The 23207-nt window shown below is 44.4% G+C and overlaps 1 protein-coding gene across 7 annotated transcripts in view; it reads right to left on the reverse strand.

Moving 5' to 3' along the window:
• LOC146978555 (RNA-binding motif, single-stranded-interacting protein 3) overlaps window positions 1–23207 on the reverse strand; it is a 260610-nt gene that overhangs the window by 35746 nt on the left and 201657 nt on the right. For all 7 annotated transcript variants that reach the window (XM_085791302.1, XM_085791295.1, XM_085791297.1 and 4 more), the window contains one exon: window positions 1485–1591. In XM_085791302.1, coding sequence (XP_085647428.1) covers window positions 1485–1591 — 107 coding nt within the window. The remainder of the gene's footprint in view (window positions 1–1484; window positions 1592–23207) is intronic.

Below are 23207 nucleotides of genomic sequence, written 5' to 3' on the forward strand. Positions count from 1 at the left end.
TCTATATGTCCTTCCCAGTATAGCCGGTTGGTAGCTTATGAAGAGACTTTAACCTTGTCTCCACATGTTGCTGATGAATATGTTACCATAGGACTGTATCCAATTTCAGTTTTCCCAGCATTCTGATGTATGGCAGGAATATACGTGTTCAGTGAGGCGTTTGGCTTGAGATGCAATTTACGTGACAGCACCTATACATCCGGGGGCAGTTTGATCGATATCTGGGGTATTTTGCTTTTCTTTTTTTTTTGAGCAGCTCCATACTTTAGAGTAAATACAAATGACAGGCAGTAATGGTTTACATAGAGCCAGATGTTACAGCCAACTCTGTTACCAACCTCCAGGGTCCTTGTGAACAGGGTGGAGCCTGTTCTCTAGAAATTACCATGACCTCAGAGGTAAATGCCTTATTCAAAAAGTCACCATGTTGGAATGTGAATAGTTTAATTGCGTTAACTCAAATCTGATTAATCATGTTATGAATTCTTAATGGATATTTACTGTATAGATGCGTTGTGCATTTTGCTATTGTTTCTCTTATACTGTATCTCTAATATGTCAGGAATTAGGACAAATAATCACAGGATATTGCAACAGTTCAACAAAGGTTTGGTCATGAAAATTTAGAGGGAGAAATGTAATAGTGACATTTTTTTCATGTGAGATTGAAAGGACAGGTGTTATGTATTACTTCTCCTGTAATAAACAAGCTCCTTAAAAGAGGTGCAAAGTCAGTCTGATGATATGAGCTTGAAAGATTTTTTTTTTTTACGTGGAAAACAAAAAACACAAAAAACAAAAAACCTAATCTATTGCATTTTTACTTTCAGGAGCTTTTTAGCACAATCTCTTGGTTTTCATCGCTGGCTGGAACCTGTCAGATTGCCATGGAGGTGATGTTTTTTACATGATCTAGTTATGGCACACGAGTGTATGGATCGTAACTCCCGTCTCAGTTCACTGACTGCAGGTCGATGGAAGGGTCAGAGTCATTTATTAGATGTCAGTGGATTGTTGGAGAAAAAACATGAAGGCCATTCACATCCGACACCTGAGACCGGATTTGAACAGAATCATAGGATCGTTGCCATGGGGCTGAAAGCTCCTGAAAGCACAGTAAATAGATCAGGGATAAAAAATATATCATGACTGGTCCTTGATGAACGCTAATACGTGTGAGTTTCTGTTGTTAATAATTCAGTGTTTTTGTCGATTGTATGATCCCATTGCTTTCTTCATGGTGTCTGTGATGAATTGGCTGCCTTCAATTCTCTAGATGCTGGATTGCTCATTGAAGCTAAAGATCTTGATCATGTGCAGAATAAAAAAAAGAGAGAGAGAGAGATTCTTGTGTGTGAGATGAGATTTGCTCTGTTACACTGATTTGTCCTTCATCTTTCAGTTACAGGGGCCAAAATTAACTTAAAGTCCTTTGGGACGTGGTAAAGGGGGAGGGTGGCATCTGCACTGATGTACCACCTTACCTCGCCTTCTCTGTGCCACGGCCTCCCGTTCTGAGGGTATTTGCTCTGGCTCTGGCGTTTCTTCTGCCCTCCGTCAGCAAATTTGCACAGCAAAGGCTCCGTGGGGGCTGCGGAGAAGGGGGGAAAGAGGACAAAATCATGTTAGGAGGACTGTATCTTATGACCCCCCCAGAAGGACAGAAGCCCTTGTGAACTGTGTTGCATTTCTCTTCTTCTACCACTTCACCTCTGCCTCTCTCTCCTCCCTCCCTCCCTCTCTCCCTCCCTCCTCCCTGCCCTCCTATGGAGCTCTTAGACAAATTCCCAGACCAATGATGTTGGCAGGCCCTCCTACCCTGGCCCAGGCTGGCAGCCCATGAAAGAGCATTGCAGGGTATTGTTGAAATAATAATCACAGTAATCGCTCTTGTAAATACCTCTGAGATGGTAATGTAGGACTGCTCTGTCAGCCAAAGCTTGTTTCTAAAAGGCGTTCCTGTTCCTGACGCATAATCCCTCTGTGTTTTACTTTAACAGCCATCTTCTCCTTTATTTGAAATTTTATGCCTTTTTCCACTCTGCAACCATCAGTGCAAGCGTCTCACTGAGCTGCGCTGTGAGAGCTGAGCATGTCAAAGACTCAATATTGCTGTTCTCAGAGTGAACACTGGGGGCAGTCTAATCATTTCTGACTGTAAGAACAATAGTAACAGAGGATTGACACAAGTGGCTTCACTTCAGAGCCTCTAAATGTCTATCATCAAGCAACAGGAAAACATGACATGAAATAGCTGTTATTAATCCAATTTAAAAAAAAGAAAAAAGCCCTCTGTACTGCGACCTCATCTAAGCCGTCTCATATCAACAGTCTTTTGTGTGCGTAATTGCCAATAAAAGGTTGACGAAAGGGTTGAGATGACCTACGTTGCTATAAAGATAACTTCTCAAAGGGCACTTTCTCACACTTGAGCTGCAGGTGAGTGCCAAGAGACAAAACTGATTCATGCAGAGGATTCTGACTGATGAGATACTGTGTTGGAGGAGAGAGAGAAATCTGTAGAAAGACATGGGCTCAATCAAAGAAGTAGGTGAAAGAAAAAAAATGCAGAGAAAAGTAAAAAAAAAAAAAAAAAAAGAGAAAGATCTTATTGAGCTTTTCTCGTGAGAAACGGGTGGCTCTCTTGGCCGCAGATCTGGGGGTCTTAACAGTGTCCGCACCCCCCCTTTTCAGTCTGCGTCAGCGAGATTGGAATCTCTTTGGAGGCAGACTGTGGAGATGAGTGAGAGGAAAGGAGACAGTTGGACAAACTAAAAAGAAAAACACAAGTACAGACAGTAAAAAAAAACACGGGAAAACAAAAGAGAATAAGGGGAAAGAGATAGAGGCTGAGTGACTGACAGAGAAACAACAGGAAAACAGAGGTAGAAGGAGAATCTACACCGGGAACAAACGCTCATTCCCTGGGAGGGCTGTACAGCTCAGCAACAGTACAGTACACACAGAGCCAGCGAGCTTGTCCAAACACTCAACCGCTGCTGCCCCTGCACCTGGTGGCTTAGAAGGAACCCGACCGCTCTCCTGTCAACGCATTCGCATTACAGGCCTGGCAGCTCGTGACACGGCCGCGCTGTGACGACACGGGCCGATGATGGGGCTGTCTGCAGGAGGTGAGCAATGGGACCTTTTATCACCGAGCGCTGGAGATGACACCCACCGAGAGAATTGTTGATGCTTTAATCTACACCCCCCAGATGTTAAGAGGCGCTTAGGCCTTGATAATAACGCAGCATCATAAGACATGGAGAGAATGAAATGCTGTCAGGATTGACAAGGCAGTGACAGCAACAACACAAGCTCAAGTCGACAGGAGAGGTTTCCAACTGGATAAAATTATTGAGCGCTAATGAGCGAGGATGATTTGTTTATTCATTTCCACTTTCTGACATGTCACCGCTTTAAATGGCGTCACATTTGAAGAGAGCGTTTTTGTACTTAGAGTAGGTGTCTGAGATGCAAATTAGAAGATGGCTGTGTGTTGGTTTATACAGCTATAGGGCTGTTATGGGGACAGATGCAGGCGTGTGAGCGTGTTTGAGTGGCTTTAGGGGGCTACTGTGGGACCATGCTGCTCAGTCAGCCCAGGAGAACGTAGCCGGTGAGGGAGAGTGAGAGAAATGCTGCAGAAGAAAAACAACAAAACCACTTCCAAACCTCTCCTCCCTGGCACTCTGGGAGATAATTAGCTATCGGAGAAATTTGGAGAATCTGACAGAGAGCACGCTGATGTTCCCCCCGCTGACTACATCCCCAGTTCCCACAGCGAACTCGCCAATTTGTTTAAGACTTCAGCCCAAGATCAACAGCCGCGCACCACCCCACCCACCCTGTGAACACACTCACCCCTCTATAGCCCTGACACACACACACACACACACACACCCTCCTTCTGCCCTTAAAGTCTCTCTGTTATAACCCTTGAAAACACACACAAAGACCCACAGACGCATACACACACACAATGCAAACTGCTGCCAGCCTAAAAACCCTTCTTAGACCTCTCACCACACACACCGTCATCACTGGCACAGCCCAGAATAAACTAGGCCACTGGCTGTACATACTAGCTTGCTGATGCTGCGTCTTTAGGCCACAGGCTCCAAGTACAACACAATTTCACACTGGCTCCAGTCAGAGTGTGTGTTGTAGGGGGCCGCTCGCAAAAAAAAGTTCAGCTATGAACCAATTTGCTGGCCTTTAATGATCCTAAATTATGGGAAAAAGACATAAATTGTTTTTGGTCAGAGGTCAACAACTGCCGATAACAAGGTGCTCCATGGAGACTCCTAATTGTTTTTTATGTGGGTTGCCTTAGGAACTGGTAAACACGTTAATGAGGGGTGACCACAGACATATGCACGTGTGCGTGCGCCATGGAGTGCGCACACCAAGACCAACCACACTCCTGCACGCACACATGCATACACACACTTACACACACTCACACAGAGTGGAGCAAAAGGAGCAGCGCTAGACAGTTTAGTGAGAGTAAGATGTCTGTGCTGCTAGCCTCATTTGATCACAACCTTGGCTCAGTCATACTCCACACTGAGCGTTTGGCTGTGAAGAGATAGTCATGGCTTTCTGCTCATCAATAGACACATTACCACCCACTAAAATGAACCAATAAGTGCATGCAGATGTACTTCTGTACAAGACAGTGTAATTACAATAGCCATTTAAATTGAAGCTTGTTGCAAGTTTCACTTATTAGCGCTCAGTGCATAAGTAATTATTGCTATTACTGGTGTTTCCTATGGGCCGGCATCTGGGGGAAATCAGCCCTTTGTCTGCAGAAGAAGAGGCAGCGCTGCGAGAACACCAGATCTCACCATTCCTTTTCTTTCTGGTATCTGCAGACAAAGAGAGCTTACGCGCTCCGGATGGTCTCGCAAGGCCAGCTGAATAGCATCTTGATCCATGAATGCAAATAAGCACAAGCATTATAATACATCAATGTCAGCGCATCATACATTCATCCGCTGCTCAGAATTGGACTCTACATCTGTTTAGCCTGAATGGTGAAATCAATGCAAGAATAGCCCCGAGCTGTATCAGGGCTGGGTAAAAGGTTTTGCTCAGTGAAACAGCTAGCTTTTCACCATCAAGACAGTTACAAAAGAGGCCTCTCACAAGGGCTCGGAGTCAAACTGGGCTGGCCTTGCTTTGCTCCGAGAGCATGCAAAGCCCCAGAGGGCGAACAGAGGGAACTGTTCAGCCACTTGTACCAAAATATGTCACTCTGAAAAAGCTTCAGTCAAAGGAAGCTTTCCACTTCTCAATGACAACTTTGGTTAAAGGTTCCTATGGGCTGTTAGGCTTCAAGTTCCATGAGCTAAGCATCTCTGAAAAGACATTTGCATGGCTCGGGCTCACCGTGTGTTACTGCAAGGACATATTTGGAAAGATTAAGGAGAAGGGGGGAAAAAAAGAGGACAGTATTTTATTGGAATTCTGCTGTACTCTCATGCTGCTCGAGGGGATCTCTAATTGGATCAACAACTGTCTGATTCCCATCAGCCAGCTTGACCTGTCTGCCCAAACTGAGGAGGCTGTGTCTTATGGGAAAGAGAGTGAAATAAGAGGGGAGGGTGAGAGTGAGAGAAGTGGAAAGACATGGAGAGATACAGGAAAAGACAGGGAACACAAGGGACAGTGGTCTAGAAATAGAGAAAGAAAAGAAAAACAGGGAGTCGTTGCAAAAGAAAAAAACATATGACAGGTGGACGAGACAAAACGGGGGACAGACGTGGACCAAAAGTACAGCTACAGCATATATGTGGCCATTTTCAGAGTCAAACGGACGAGCGCAGAATGGCCGCCAACCAGGAAGGCAGCTTCCCTACAGGGAGGGCTTTGACGGATCCCAGTCGATAGCTCTCACAACTGCCACGCTGGCCTTGCATCCTTCAGCATGGAAATGAAGACAGTCTGCCAGCCGTTTTGCTGACAGGGACGGCACACGCGGCTCAATGACACGGCCCGATAAATGGAGCGGGCGCTGAGAGGAGAGCACGGTGGAGAGTGGGACAAAGGGAGGCGAGGGAGAGGGAGATAGATGAAAAGACAGATACGGTGTCATAGAGAGACAAAAAGACACGGGGAAACAGTGACAGAAAGAGACAGAGGGGAAAGAGAGTCACTGAGGGTGGAAGTGACAGGCGTGGTCCAGTTTTTCCCCCTTTTTGATCCATACTGTATATAGATGAATGAGAGGGATGTCAACGGTGCCTTATGCCTCGCACCCTGCATCTGCTACACATGCTCTACGGCTATTGATCAGCCCTTGCTCAGTCTTTCCCATAGAGGGCTCCTGCAGCATGTCAGGCGGTCCAGGCCTGTGATGATATTATGGATTACGGGAAGGGAAGTAGAGGGAAGAGCCCTGGATGCGGGCGGTAGAAGCCTGATCGATGAGCTATTGCGCACTTAACAAGAGTAATGTTATGTAGGGAGTCTCTGACATGCTAATCCATCTCTCACTCTCTCCATCCGACTGCTTCTCTCTCTCTCTCTGTCGTGGTTATCTCCTGTCTGCTTCTCTCTCCCCTCATTTCTTTCTAGCTTGTTATCTATCTATCTATCTATCTATCTATCTATCTATCTATCTATCTATCTATCTATCTATCTATCTATCTATCTATCTATCTATCTATCTATCTATCTATCTATCTATCTATCTATCTATCTTTATGCACCACTGAGCAGACACAGATCCCAAGCCAGATTCATACAAATAAACAAAGCTGATGGATGAGATGAGCTCCATGTGTGTCTGGCATACAGTGAGTCTACAGTCTAATGCAGCAGACGACTATAATTGACTGAGACCATCTTATGGGAGTGGGAACACTTATAGAAGCGACGTGTGCTTGTCTTTTGCCTTAGGAATATGCAGACAGCAGCACGGAATGATCCAGCAGAAAGAAAAATAATAAAAAGATGAAGTATATTCAGCATAAACAAAGAGTTGTAATTATTTTAGCAAGTGAAAATGTGAGTGAATGTGATTGTGCCTTTGAGTCTTGGCTCTGAATTAATCTGCTCTTACAGTAAATGTGAGAGCAGCAAGTGCAGCGCCAAACAGGCGGCGGGTTTCCAGCTGTTAGCCGGCTCCTGCGAGACAAGCTCTGAGGTACCAGTTAAGTCGAGAACTTCGTTTTAGCTTAATCAGCTAATTCCACGTGCCATTCCCAACGCTGAGGTTGCCATGGCGAGTAAACAAATGACTGAAAACAACGAGGCCAGACAGAGCAGAGGTGTGTGAGTGAGTAAAAGTTATATTGTATGTGTGTTCGCCAACCCTAATGAACGTCTCACAATCCTGCATCCCTATATTGAAATAACATTTATACAAGCAGACAGTCCTCACCACACTCATTCCAAACGCCATAGCTGCGTGTCGCTGGTTCTTGTACTCAGCTGCAATTTTAAAGTGGTGGTGGCAGATGTTTCTAATGCTGAAGCCACACATGCTGCTCGCCGCTGCCAACATCTTTGTTGCTGCAGACGGTCTCAGTATCAGTAGCCGCTTTGCGCAGCTGGCTAGGGCGGCAATTACAGTACAAGTGTCCGCATTGTGGTCGGTGCAAAATTGTAAGAGTAAAGTATGAGATTGAAAACACTATTTGTGGAGTGGCTTCGAAATAAGATCCCAGCTAAGAAAACACCGCAATGTGCGACGACGGGGCGAGCCGGTGCGTCACAGACGGGCCCCAACAGTCGTGAGACGAACTGGCTACTCGTTTTGTCACCGACAAAATGCCTCGACACGTCTTCACCTCTGAACTGATTAGGCATTTTTTGAAGAGACTTACAAAACATATAAACGTATTTTATGACCTTGATAGCCAAGTCTGTCTCATTCCAATTAAACTGGAACAGAAATAATGCATTAAGTATTAAACTAACCAACGAACAGCTGTTTTTAATGGGATAAATAACAAATAAAGTCCTCTCTGCTTCTCTTGTGCCTTGCGGTGTAAAGCTGGTTCAGGGCCGTGGAGCCCTCCTTTCATAGCAGACTGTTTTGGCTGTGGCAGGAGGACTTAAGAGCAGCTGTTGCTGTACTTTGCCTGTGGGGGTTTGACTTGTGCTGCCACTGCCTGTGTCACTGTGTGTGTGGGCAGACAGTGAAGCTAGCTCTCCCCCTGTTAGCAGAGTATTATAACACTGCCAACGCCTCCAGTGACCCGTGAAACCTCCCATCTATAGAGATGAATCATACAGATGGGTGCTTTGTAATTCAACAGAGCTGCCCGTCCACCAAACCTGCAGCAAATATCTCCTGGTGTATGTGACACTGTGTCAGTTTTTTTTTTCTTCGCTTATTTTGAAGGCTTCATTATTTGCATCAATCACACCAATGTGAATACATATCTTAGCCTTTTACTCTTTACAAAGCCTCCACATAATGTTACAGCAAAATTACTTAGGTTTATTACTCAAGGCGAGGTTTTGCTGAGCACGCATGGTATTTCTCAGCACCGCACTGCTTGACATTCATAGAGTTACACAAATTCACACTCAAGGTGCATTACAAACAGTCCTCCGCTGTTGGCTGGCGTGAAACTCTGAAGAAAAATTGGACGGTAGGTGTCTTGCTAAGTGGTTCCTTGCCTCTTGCTGAATTTCACAGATGGTCTGAAAATTCAAAAATATGATTTTCTTTTTATGAGCAGGGTTATCTAACCTTTAGGCTCCCATTGCCTGAAAATTGACAATGACATTTGAAGAGGGGCGGAAAATACGTTTCAAACTGGAAATACAAGGGAGCTAGATCAGTTAGAGCAGCGTAGCGAAGCATACAAAAGGCTGTGTGTCTGTTAATAAGGTTTCCACCGTAGGGGCTTCCAGTAACAACAGTATGGACAGAAAAGAAAATGAAATTACAGCACAATAAATGAATTATCAATAAAGAGCCCTCAATACTGTATCTGAGGGGGATCAATACACCACAGCCAGGCTGCAATGTGGGCTGAGGGCTGAGGGCAGGCCCATAGCTGAGGGACCGGCCCGATCAATAATGTCACTGGGGGTGATTGACGATCAATGCTGCCAGTGACGTTGATTTATGATCAATGAAAGCAGGGCACCCGACTAATAAGAGGGGAAGGAGTGGAGGGGTGTGTGTGTTTATGTGTGTGTGTATGTGAGGAGTCGGGGGGGGCTTCATAGTGTCCCCTTTACTGTAACTGATTGGGGATCGATGAAGAGTGGCACCGTGGCTGATTAGGGATCAGGCGACTGTGTGGCAGAGGAAGGCAGCTATGTGTGAGAGGATTTGGTTGGCTGCGTGGAGACCAGCCTGTCTGAGCCAAGCAGAGCTGCAGAGACTGTAATTAAAGCTGTGCTGAAAGGAGCTTTCCACCGGTTGATAGGAGCTGCAGGTGCAGCTCGCTTTGCTCTTTCGCTTTCAAAAGAACAGCCGCACACACACACACTCTTACACACATAAACCCATATATGTATATACACATTTAAAGGCAGCACATGAAGGTCTACAGTATTTTTCTGCCTTTTTCTCCAACTTAAAAATGCTATCATAATATGTCAACAGATTACTTTATTACCACCTCAGTGATATAATTACCTTTACTGAACCATCAGATGATGTGCTGCTAACTTCAGGAAGGAAGCAGGAGTAGCTTGTTGTTGATAAATTCAAAATGAATCTCACACCTATGTGAGACAGACAAGTGTAAAACTCCTGCACATGTATAATGATGCATTTATTCAGGGCTTTGTTTTAACTATCTCTAGTGAATGAACAAAAATGTCAGATGCTTTACTTAATCTTTACAGTCTTCTGCTAATCTCAAAAACACTGATAACATGAGAAGGTGCAGATGTGGCTCTGAACCTGCTGCGTAATTTGAGATTAGCTGTGTAGCTGGCTTCATGAGACTTAAAAGCCAAGAGTTGGGTCCAAATTTAGATGGTTAACCCCTTCATCTGCGCTTTGTCGGAAGGACCCCTTCTGAGCTTCAAACGCTGCATCAGACATTCCCAGGGCTCATAATTCATTCCTTTCTTGGTTATTCTCTTTGTTCTTCAGTACCGTTGACACTAATTTTCTTCTACCTTTCTAAAAAAAGTTGCTGACAACAAAGTAGCATCTTCTTTGAGCTTGTTGAATATATCTACTGTTTTCTAAGGAAACTGCAAGATCTGCTAATATCTGCTTAATTAAGCAGATTTTTACAATATGGTTCAACAAAACTGACATTTATGAAATTGTTTTTGATTCTGGTACAAAGGTCAGGCTGAAAATTAAATGAATACTTAATGATCAAAAATTGCTAAGAAGGCCACCTTTCTGTTGGAACAGCATGTATATGTCTATTTTCTCTGGCATGTTACATCTATATTAAACTTTGTATAAACTGACCGTGAGGCAGGAATGCCGTAAAAATAACCATGTGAAAGGTGATTAGAGGTTTAAATCCTTGAAAGAAAACAATTCATGGCCAAAATGTGACCCCACTTCCTTCATGTGTCAGTGCCCTACCGTTTCCCTCTCAACCTTTGCACAGTTTCACAGAAAAAAAAAGGAAAAATAAAGAATGAAGGTTGTTTGATAGCACATTCCTCTCTGGAGAAAAATACACACTTAGCAAACTCCTCAGCATTGCTTAAACTAGCTTCAGAAGCCATGCCCCTTTGTCCCTTTGAGAGGGCTTTGTCAGAGCGATAACCACAGAGAAAGGTTGACCTGCAGAGAACAACTTTGAGTAAGTCCTTGCCTAAACATCTCGGACGTGATGAAAGGCTTTGTTTTTCTCAGTCTGCGTTAATGGGCCCCAATCGATGTGGGAGAGCCGTGTTTTTTCTCCACATGTCCCGACCCTTGGGGAAACACAGGGGGGTAATGTGGGAGGGGAGAGATATTGACACACAACATCAATATCACCAGGGTTCACAAGCAGCGGCGTGGTGAAGGTAACTCCTTCTTACTTCAAGTTGAGGCCGGCTTACGGGACTCATCAATGCAGCATCAAGGACAGACGGAGCACAGAGAGAGTGGGTCTGAGCCTCGGTGTGGACCGTAAATTAGCAGGTAGAAGCGGCTCAAATACTGTTGTTAAGCTGATGACATTCATCAGCGCTCCAAAACAACCCACCTGTCCCGGGTGCGCATACACACACACACACACACACACACACACACACACACACACAACAATACATTTACCTAAACAATGTGAGGAATGTGAGGCAGCGCGGCACTGCTGCAGAGGCAAACACATCCCAACGCTCGCTCTCATCTGTCACCAACGGCAACCAGCCCGGCAGCCGCCATGACTCGCAGCTTAATTGGGGGAGCTGATGAGGTCTGATGAGGCCGGTACTTATTGAATTCCCCAGCCTGTTATTTAGATAATGCTGGGGAGGAGTGGCCTCCCTCATCTTTCCCATTCTCATCCATTCACTGTCCCAGCAGGGGGCCGCTGGCTAATCCACTCATGTTTGTAATGGCTGTGTGAACTAAGGGGATTTGGACACACTCTCCCCTCGCTAGCCCACATCTAACACACTCCACTGTTGATTTTACCCCATAATGGGCCTATTTGATGAGTTAACCAGATCCCGACACCCAACTCAACCCCCTCTCTGTGTCTTTCCATCTCTCTATTTTTGTTTTGTTGTTTTTCTTTTCTTTCTTTTTTTTTTCTGGCAGGCCAGCATTGTTGAATAATTAGACCTTGAAGCAGCGTTCTTTTGCTTCTCTCAGCTTTTCCAAAATGAATGACCAAACTTGAAATCTGTGGCTACACAGTGTTCAGTGGTGCGTGTGTGTTTGTGCATGAGTGAGTCAAAAAAAGAGAGAGAAAAAGAGTGTGAGCGAGCATGATAGAGAGAGAGAAAGCAGTGGAGAGAAGCGGAAGTTGCCGAACAGATGGCTAAATGGCAGGACGACAAACTTTTAATTTTGTGCCACAGACTGGTGGAGGAGATGGAGACCGTGAAGTCACAGAGGGGTGCCAAGAGAGCTGCTCAGTATGGGACGGCACATCAAAACGCATTAGAACTGATGAAAATTCTTGTGATTAATGCCTTTGCTGCACAGAAGTATTAATGCTCTCAATTTCAAAAGTTAAGTTTGTATGGAAAAAATCTGCATCTGGGTGGTCACACGTTATGTGCACCAGCTGTAGCGTTTTCTCGAGGCTCCCACAAAGCAAATGTACTGAGATGACGAGTTAATTTATGGGCGAATATCTTGACAATTATCCTTGGATATAAAAAAGTCACATAATTATAAAAACTGACTTCAGCTACATAAAGTATAGAGGTATTGTCTCTCTAATGTATGCATCACACTGCTCAGTGTGTGAGATCCTGCTATCCCAGTTCTTTGTCTGGCAGAATGTGCATTACAATGCAACACAATAAGCTGTCAAAATCTCTGAAACACTGTTATTAAAAACGCTCGCAGTATTTTTCCTCTTGGAGAGTGTGAAGGGAAGCTAATTCTTCTTCTTCTGCTTCTTCTTCATTAACATATCCAACAAAACCAGCTGAGACTAAAAACGCTATCTTGTCCTGGATGGAATAAACCTTACTGACTTCTCAGTGAATCACCCATCCATGAAATATCCACAGCTATCGAGAAAAACAAAAAGCTAAATTTATAGATCTGGGGGAGGGGGGGTGCGATACTGATGAGGGGCGCCGTTAAGGCAGCAACATTTAAAAGCTTACATGGAGAGGGTACAACCTGGAGTTCACTAGGGGCACAGCGAATCAATATCAGCCCGACTTAGAAATCTGCTGTATAATCCTTGATCTCCAAGGCCATTTGCTTTGCAGCCTGAAATTGGATACACCCTGACTGCATCACCCCCCCTCGCACAGACACCCCCCGTCCTCCCCCCTGCTGCACCGAGCGTGCTGCTCGCTCCACAAATAAGACATCCTGAAAAATTGATCTGGATGCATCTGTGGCAAGATTACGTCTAGGGCTAAAAGAGAGATATGACTAGCTGAGGGTAATTCATAAATCTGTGTGTCTATGTGTAAGAGGATAAGGACAGGGCCTGGTGAATGGGAAAACCTAGTGGTAGTATTATCTTAACTACATCGCTGCTATCTGGAAGATTCCTGTTGCAAAGAAGCCATTAAGACGACACCTTTCGAAATGCTAAGAGCTGTTGAACGCCAAACATTGAGAGCACTATAATATATTCTATACTGCAGCTATGATTAACAAGGACGTAGGGAAAATAAGTCATCTTGGTTTATTTCACCTGTAAGCAATGACACCTTTTGCAGTACAATACAATTTCTCTGACAAATGACTTGTGTAAAACAGAATGGAGTAAAATATAAAAAAAAAGAGAAGAGAGGTTTATTGTTCCAACACATCTGGAAATTAATCTCTTGCATTTTTTCGTCCATTATTTACTGAGCCTGTTTTCTGTCATTAAAAGAAAACAGATTTCATCTTATTGTCTCAGTTTTTTGCCATATTATTATTACATTGCAGATGTAAGCAGAGGCTTTTTTTTGTGATTTCACACATTCAATATTTTAGACACGTGTTTTAGTGAAAATTTCAATAATCCATTTTATAATGAACATATTTGCTTAGTGTTTGTCCGCTGGAACAGAATTTCCATTTATTCATAGATTCATTTGGCCTTTATTTACACAGGATAGCCCTATGAGAGTAGTTTAGTCTCTTTTGCATTGCACCCCGCGTAAATATAAGACGAGGCAGAAATACAACATTTCAACATTAATACTGGCAAATAAAGCACACACAGTGGAATGTGTTGGTGTAAAAAAGGCTTGCAAACGAGCATTAAAAAAAATGTAAACACAACAATAAAGGATAAAGGTGTCTATGGCATCCAACTCTGATGTAACCTTGCAGGTATAATCAATGTGGTCAGTGTAGATTGTGAAAGCAGTGCTTTTCAAGAGCTGATACACACATGACTGACATTGCAACAATACAAAAAACTGAAAATATAGGGTTTTGGTCACTGGCGGCCATCTTTGTATCTGACATCACCTCAGACAGACATTCAAGGTCAGCACCAAAGTATTTCTCGCCGCACATGAGACTATGAGAAAAAGCTGCAGTGTTTGATTCTGATCAGCTGTCTTGACAGGGACTGGTTTTCATTTGTGAAGCCATACTCAGCCAATAACTTTTTTATTATCATTCCTCACTATTACATGTTTATGTGGGAGTCGGCTTTTACATGAACCTTGACAGTATTCTAAAAATGTTTTAGGAGCTCTCAATGCTTTTGCTGCGTGAACTGTCTGTGTGCCTTCTAGCAGGTGAAACTAAATGAATAAAATATTCCCCTTCAGTAACAGCACCTACTACTGTGGAGAAAAGTGGGGGATTTCTTGGAAGAGTATATCCTTAGGTGCCTCTCTGCCGTTCGTGTGGGCTGCTTAATTTTTTCTATTCCCATGGTGGTATGTATTGTTAGAGTGGCAGTTGTTGGGCTCTCTGAGGCCTTTAAGCTCTCTGTTTTCCCCCTATTACTTGTGCCTGGTGGGGGGACAGGCAGTTGTAGAGAGATGCGGTGTGGCGCAGCAGGGGTGGTCCCCAGATACCACAGATTCATACTTTCCACCTGACGCGCAGGATAGAGAGAACAGAGAGCTGGCAATTACTAGACTTCTCTTTATATATACTGCAATCCTGGCCAGCTCCGCTCTGCTGTACTCCACTCTGAAGGCTGTCTTAGGGCCAAGCCGGAGGTAATGAAAGCAACACACTCCTAATGGACTATTGATGTGTATGTGTGTGTGTGTGTGTGTATGTGTTTGTGGGTGTGTGTGGATGTATGAGAGGAAGACAGAGAAAGCGAGTGAGAGAGCCTCAAAGAACAAAGGAAGGAAAAGGAGACTGTAAGAAATCATTCTGTTGGCGTGTTGCTGTTTTCTGTGTTGTCTGCGTCTGAGTGGTTTTTGCTATGGCAAGAAATGTGCATCCATGTCTGTAAAGCTGCTATAAATCATCTATATAAGCCGAGTAAAACCCAGCAGAAACAGACCAACGAGTGTGATCCAGCAGCCATGATGTGCCGTGCCGTCCTGCCAGCCAAGGGAAAGACAGACAGTGTCTGAGACATGAGGTCACACAAAACCAGGTGTGTTTCCATCGTCCTTCAAGCTCAAACACCAGCAGGCAGCAGCTCGCTATATAAATACACTCATATACCCAAAAAGATGCAAATAACCCCAGGTGAGAAAAAACATTGGCAACTCAGAGCCCATCACATTAGGTTTCACCAAATGGAACGCGTCCCACTCCAACTGGTCGTCCATTGGCAGAGCGTGTAGGTGTGTACGCAGTTTTTTTTTTGCTTATGTGTGTGTGTGTGTGTGTGAGTGTGTCTCCTTTCCCGCTGGCAGGCAGTCGGATGAATGAATGGGCGTCCACTCCTGGAGGTCCGGTGGCGCTACAGAAATAACTCCACTGACCACAGTGACCTCTGCTTGTTCCCACACAGCTTGCGTCCTGTTCTAATGGAGGTGCGTGCTCTATTTTGGGGGCAGCGGCTAGATTTATCTCACTGCCCTCTGTGTCCTGGGACGGTGACAGTGACGTGGTCGGGTGTAACTGATGCCTGCTTTTCTTTTTTTCCTTTACCTTTTTTTTTAACCTTGCTTCCCTGACGCAAACACACACAGGATACAATCAGTCCTGAGGTCAGTTCTGGGCAGAGAGATCACCTCGTCGTACCTCACTATTTCTGTTCACTTTCAAATGTTGACAGTAAAATTTACTCAAGATGGGCTGCTGTAATGTATAAAAATCACGTGTTGTGATGCTCAACATAATGAAAGGTGTAGGAGATGGAGAGGAGTTGACTAGTGAACCACAGAAGGCAAGCCAGCTGAATTGCTTGCATTCCTCGGAGACCTTGAAGCATGATTATCCTCCTCAGCAAACTTAATCTTCATTCTGGAGGATGGGCCGGCCGGCCGAAAGGCTATGAGCTCAGTGACCTACTGTATCTGCTGAGAGGCGAAATATTATTCTTTGCAAAAGAAATGCATTTCCTCAGGTCCTGCATTAGATTAAGTTGACTGATGGCTAAACCCTGGAATCTAGGGATCCGTGAAGATAATGTGCACATCGCAAGACTTCATTCCTGAGATGGTGGAGGGCCCACTTAGATCTAGGGAGAAGTATAAAAAGAAAAAAACTAGAGTTTTTTTTTCTCTTACTGTGGAGTCTGCACACTCATTCCTGAGCTTGCCACAATAAAATTCACAAAAATGAATAAACGACTTTCCCTTCAACCAACTATTCAGCACCAAATGTTTTTCACTGGGCAGTGCTAGATTTAGCAGAAACAGAAAAATGTGATGACTTTATGAGAATAACTATCACTCACTGCAATTCCAGAAAACATCTTTACCTGATCTCCATGTACTTCACCTAATTTAGTATTTACTTAATGGCTCCTACTGCACTGAAGCTTAAGTGTTGTCTCTCACTTGTAATGTAAATGTAATAGATGGGCATGGTTGCTATGGCTTTTGGGTTGTGAGGCTGTTCAGACAAACAGCAGAAGTGGGTAAGAACACAGCCTCCCCCTGTTCATTTGAATGGAACTGCTGCTGCATTGGATAAGTTGGGGTGCTGATGCAGAGGTGTCTGGCAAACTGCATCATCCAAGAAGGAACTGCAGTGCCCAATCAAATTTGCTATCACATACAGGTAGATAACTTTGGACAGGCATTGAGTCATGAAGCCAGCTCGTCAGAAGCCAGAACATTTCACAATGAGACAAAATATGAAAGAGTTCATGGATATTTCATGGATGTTCAGCAGGATTTTTGTAACCAGCCGAGATGGATTTCTGACCCAATCTTGTTGCAGCTCCACTTTGACATTAAATATAAAAGAATGAAAATTTAAAAGAAAGAAAAAAGTTTGCCTTTACTGACTGTTATCCAGCCTTAGTGGATCCACAGAATAAAAGAGAGAGGCAAACACATCAATGAACGAGGGGCTGACAACATGTCAGAGCGGGGAGGAAAAATGTTCTTCATCAGTAAAAGCAGCCTCAGGTGCTTATTTTGCTCACACTAATATTGTGTTCACTCAGCTACATCCGGTAACATAGATGAGCATTAGGAGGAGATGAGCAGGAATGCGGGCGATGCGAGCAGAGAGGAGGGGAGGACGAGCAGGGAAAGACAGGAATGAAAGACAGTGGAGGCAATGAAGATAAGAGAGAGAGGGAGGGACAGATGAGAGAAAGCATGAAGGAAAGGACAACAAAAAAGTGGAAGGAGAGATAGGAGAGGGGCGAGAGGGAGAAAGATAGAAGGAGATCAACATGGTGGACTGGACAGCTGGGCCGGGGTCACAGGGGTCAAGCTCAGGACGCTGTCACCCAGTCAATGTCATTCTTTCATCTCGGACCGCTGCAGATGCAAAAACCTAAACTTTACTCAAATTTAACCTTCCAAATGCACAGGTTGATCCAGCGTTCACTCCTCTCTCTTCTGCTTCCCTGCACCACCCATCACTTTCTTCCCCTCTCTGCCCTGTTCCATCTGTTCCCTTTTATCTCCCTCTCTTATTCCTGTCACATTTCCCCAACTCCTAATCTATTTCTTTCTATCGCACCCCTGCTATATTTCTCTCTATTACTCTCCCTCGTTATGTATCTTTTTCTCATGGCAACTCTCCTTCATTCTGTCTCTCTCCACATTAGATGTGGTTGAGTGGAGAGCAAAGTCAATCGTTCCTGCCTAAACCCCTCCAGGAGCCCGAGCTGCTCTCCTCTGCCTAAACAAACTTTGAAGCCAATCAAAGGGCTTATATTATTTTCTGTGGAAGGGGACTGCAGCAGGTGAATACTTTATATTTCAGTGACAGATCCACTCAGAGCAGCTCCTCTCTTCTTGTCCTCCTCCTCCTCCTCCTCCTCCTCCTCCTCCTCCTCCTCCTCCTCCTCCTCCTCCTCCTCCTCCTCCTCTCTGCTAACTGTTGGCTCCGCTCATGACTGATACAGTTCAGTGGCAAAACAAACAAAGCGTGACAAATCCAGATTATTGTCTGTGGGCGAGATAAGGTTATAATGAGAAAGTGCAACGGGGGAAATTGATCCTTTTTCAGGAAGCTGTCTGATTTACTGGGGATGCCAATAATAACTTCCTGTGTGTCCTGCCTCTAATGGAGGGCAGGTGAAGTCAGAGGTGGGGGTGTTGGGGGCTGGTGAGCGGTTCATGCTAACAGGACAGATTTCATTACAATGCAATATCCTTAGAAGTGCATTTGAAAGGGGGGTTTGGTGGCTAATTATTATCCATGGCTGTGTATATTGAAAAGCTGTCTGACTGTCATTGAGGATCATAAGCAGGGACAGAAATATAGCTAGTTTACACTGGGTGACAGCACCAGTGAATGAATTATCAATACATAATTGATTTGACCTTTTGTTTCAATCAAAAAAGAGGAGGGAAAACATTAGATATAAACAATTCACAGATCAGCACCCAGACATGACACGCAGACGCATCAAGGGAAAGGGGGAAAGTACCTTGGCGTGCTTTAAGAAGCAGCCATGTCTGAGACACGCTGACAGCCAAGCCACCAATCTACTTGGCTGCACGTTAAATCTACACGCCATAGGGGAGGGAAACAGGCCTGCCGACGGGCCAGTTATTAGCCAGGGGAGTGTGGGAGGGATTGCAGAAATTAACATGGATTACTCAAGTATGACTGACAGTTTCAGAAGGGCTTTTTGTGACTTACCAAGTGATTTGGGACTTGCCTTAATTCAGCGAGGGACGTTTTAATACCGTGGGCTGTCTCTGCTATCTTGGCACCGTTGCCTTGGTGAGGATGCCAATAGGGAGGGGATCTTTTTCTGCAACAGCACCCCCAGCAACAGCTCCCCCCACCCTGAGTGCCACAGGCCTTTATATTCAGCAAATAATCACGGGATGTGTGATCAAGGCCAGCACTTGGGGGTTCAGCACTGTCCTGTGGTCTATGCTGTAATGGGTTGGGTCTTGGTTTGGGAGGGGGGGGTCTTGCCAAACTCTGTCTTGCATAAACCTGACAGCTGCAGTGGTGCTAAAAGTCTGGCTGTCATCTGGATCTCAAACTATGAATTTGATCAGGATTTTCAAACGCAGTGTTTCATATTGGAAAAGCATCTTTAGTCTCAGTCACTTCTTAATGTCCAGGCCAGAGCAGCATACTTTGAAACTGAAAAGTTTCAAAAGACAAACAGCCAGATAAGGTTAGAGAGAGAGAAATGCCAGGATGCTGTATTAAAAAAAAAAAAAAAAAAGCAGGAAAGCTTGTACATATTGCATGTTTCCGTTTGGTTCCATCTCCCAGGGCCACTGTGGCTGCTTCCTGATGTGGTTTTCATTATTTATCCAGCATCTATTGGACAATATTGAAGCCAACTCCGAGCGGTGCTGCCATATTGGCAGCAGCACAACGGAGGGAGCAACAACAACGGAAGTGAAAAAGAAGAAACTGCAGTGTTACTGCACATTCAGTCTGGACTGAATCTCTGTTTGCACAGTTAGACATTCACGAGAATGCTGGATTCATCAAAGTCTGGTGCTGTCATTTGGCAATATTCAGCACTACCTGCATGTAGCTCGGAAAAAGCACCTTATTGTTTATTTAGCTGTGGATTTCATTGTTGACGGTGAAATTAAGTTCAATTACACAAAGAGCAGTGAGTCGCTTGAACAGAGCAGCACATACGGCGTATCAAATATTATCAATTTCCTCTCTCCCACAGCTGACATACAATATGGGATGTACATGAGATTATTCACCTGCCAAAGCCAAACAATGGCTAATGTATCTCCGGTTCGAATTAAATTTACCATAGGGTGTCATCTCTAAGCTGTTTAATGCAATGTGGGACGAAGGGCTTTAATCAGCGAGGCTCAGTGGAGCCAGCGGATTAAATCACTTTTTATCTGTGCTTCCTTTGACTTTCCCATTGCTCAGGGTTGCAGTGTAAATCATAATGCGTCCCTGTTGAGCTCATTTCAGTATGGGTCATTGCTGTAGTCACATTTCATAAATTCCATTTATTTTGCGTACTGAGTAAATCCACATCCAGTGAAAAACAATTCTCACGTCCAACTGTAAAGCAGATCATTTCTCAGAAAGAGGTTGTTGTGTCTACGTGATTGTATAGGCCAATCCATCTATGTGTGTGTATGTGGTGCTTAAATACTTTTAGATGTGCAGCACACTTATTTAAATGTGCATATGCACCCATGTCCATAGGTGAAAACTACATACACACGGTCCTGTGTGTTTTGGCATGCATGCACATGTACTTCATCGTGTGCTGGTACGGAGCGTGGGCATGAGTTTCTCCCTGCATGCGGGTGTATGCACACTCACATCCGACAACAGCGGCAGGGAGAGCGGCTGCCGCATTGCACAGAATAGCTAAACAGCTGTAGTGCTCCATCAGGGCTATCGATCATGTCCCTCTCTCTGAATCACAATCAGACGTGGGCAGAGCAGAGCGGCTGGAGCGGGCCTCGGTGACGGGCTTGTTGGACGACTGCGACACACTTCTCATATCAACCAGGCCTCACCAAACAAATCTGACCCGGATAGCTGATTAAATTCATATGCAAGTGTTGTAGTTGTTTCTTTCTGTAGAACTTGCTGTTGTATGTATTCATTTCAACTTCCCGGTAAACACCATCTTTTTTTTTTTTTTTTTACTGCTGGTGTTTTGTTGCTTATACAGAATACAATAATCCACCATGTTGAAGCTCAGCAATATGGGATGTCTGACCACTGCAGGTGTTGATATAATACTTAACATACTGTACATGTCGACTCTGAGTAACTTGTAAGTATCTCCCTAATAATAATGTAACCGCTAGAAAATTAGACATGATTTCATTAAAAACTTAACTGTAAGAATAGGGAAGCTGTTTGAGTATCATTAGCTGCCATCTGCTATCATCTCCACGCACTGTATATCAACTCAACATCTCATGTAATCACAAGGAAGTTAGATGTTATTACATTAAAATTTAAACAGGAAGTGTATGGAGGCTGTCTATGGCGCCATTAGCTGCCATCTGTTAGCATCTCCACAGTCTTCTGTTCTGTATGTTCCTCCTCTCTGTGTCCTTGCGTTATCTGCGACCTAATGTTAACTTCCTGCCAACATGATGGCTTCCTCTCTGTTTATTTTCCCATGGTCAGCTGAATTTAACAGATGACCTGGCACTTCCAGATATTCACTTCCTGGTGTGGGACAGCGGGGTTACAACTCAATATCCTTTATGTTTTGCCACTGGACACACCTAAGTAGAGGAGGAAAGCTTTAAAAAGACCAACCCCCATCACACACACACACACACACGTGGGCACACACAGTCACACACACGGTCACAAACACACATCGCTTGACACAATGTGATTGAGTGGCTAAGCTGGAAATGCAGACGCTTGTCAGATAAAGGCTTGAGAGGATTGGTGAATGGGCTTGGTACACTGAGAAGAGTGTGGGTTTGGATGTACATGTATGCATGCTAAAAGTATTGCCATGCATGTGTGTAGGTGTGTGTGTGTATGTGTGTGTCTGTGCAGACAATGTTTTAAATACTAAATAGTGGAAAAAAAGGATCCCATTAGCATTATATGGATGTTGACATTCCTTTCAGGTCAAAGTTATTGGTGCGTGACTATATTTGTGCTTATGTGGTTTGTGTGCGTGTTCGTGTCAAGTCTCACACAGTGTAGTAGTCATGGCTGTCACACAAGCAAACCCATACACGTGCACCGACACGCACGCACTCGCTCACACGCACGCACACACTCCTGCTGTGCCGTGTGTGGCGGGGGCCCCCTGGGGGGTGCCGCTGAGCTGTCAAAGATGGATGGATGAAGAAGCTGCCCTGCATTGCAAAGGGCTCTGGGGAAATACCACCAACATGACACACACACATCGACACGCACATGCAAACACTGACACAGACTCACTGTGTGTCAGCACGGATATACAGTAACTGCCTAAATTTGAATATGCACGCATGAATCAGAACACAAAAACAAATAGGAATGTGGTGAGAACACACAGCGTGCACACTTGTGTACACACACACACAGCGTGCACACACACACACACACCTTTCTATAAAGGGATAGCCGGTGCCTCTGTGAGAAAGAGAAACAGCCCTAGGGTCCTCAGCAGAGGAACATCTGAGTTTGATAACAGAGGAATGTCCAGAGATCTCCATTTAGCAGACAGCAAGTCAACATGGACGGTGTCAGGAGACGGGAAAAAAGAACATTTCCCCGATCCCACTGCCGCCTCTGAATGAGAAATGATGGGTAAGGTATCAAAGTGGACTTTTATCTATTAGCATTCATGAATAACATACTGTAAAAGGGACCAGATCTAAAACATACCAATGAATGTAAACTTAAACATGAACTCTTTTGTTGGGGGTTATCTAAAGTTAATTTCTGAGATCTAGACATGCACCATTTAGGGATTTCATGGACATTTCTTGATTCACTCACATATAGATGATCTAGATAGACTGTTGGCTTGTTTACAGCTTCCCTGATCATTCAAATGCTTGTGTTTCTTGCTCCGTCAGGTTTTGTATTTCACCAGGTTCTCATCAGTTACGTAAGTCGGTGAAGTGTCATTAGAAACGGAAGAAATAACTGGAAAAATAAATGGTGAAAAAAAGAAAGACTGACAAGCTGCAACCGTACAGGGAACAATAATAGGTTCTGGCTATTCCAGTCATGTGTATACTCAGGCGAACAGGAAGGGGAAGGGGAGATTTCATGGACCCTTTAGGAGGGACCACAGCAGCACCAGACCAGAGCAGACCTTGTAAACTTAACCATTCTTAATTCCACAAAAGGATTTCCTCGATCAGGGCAGTAAATCTCCATGCTTGGCTCAAGCCTGAACAATCCATTAACAATAATAAAGCGTGAGCGGCAGGGAGATGGACCCTTAAAGGGGAAGGTCAGCCTGATATTACAGCTTTAAAGGTTTCCTATTACGGCTCAACTTCAATATAACCACTCACCTTGCCTTTAATGGCTGCTGGCTATGCAGTGGCTGAGCATATATGGAGATTCTAAATCCAGTCTCTTTCAGATATTACTGTATAGTGGACAGCGATTTATGGGTCTGGTTCTGTGCTGCTGGTTGGAGGTG

The sequence above is a fragment of the Trachurus japonicus genome, chromosome 11 (assembly GCF_045865225.1).
Source record: "Trachurus japonicus isolate A0001 chromosome 11, Traja_1.0".
Taxonomy (NCBI): domain Eukaryota; kingdom Metazoa; phylum Chordata; class Actinopteri; order Carangiformes; family Carangidae; genus Trachurus; species Trachurus japonicus.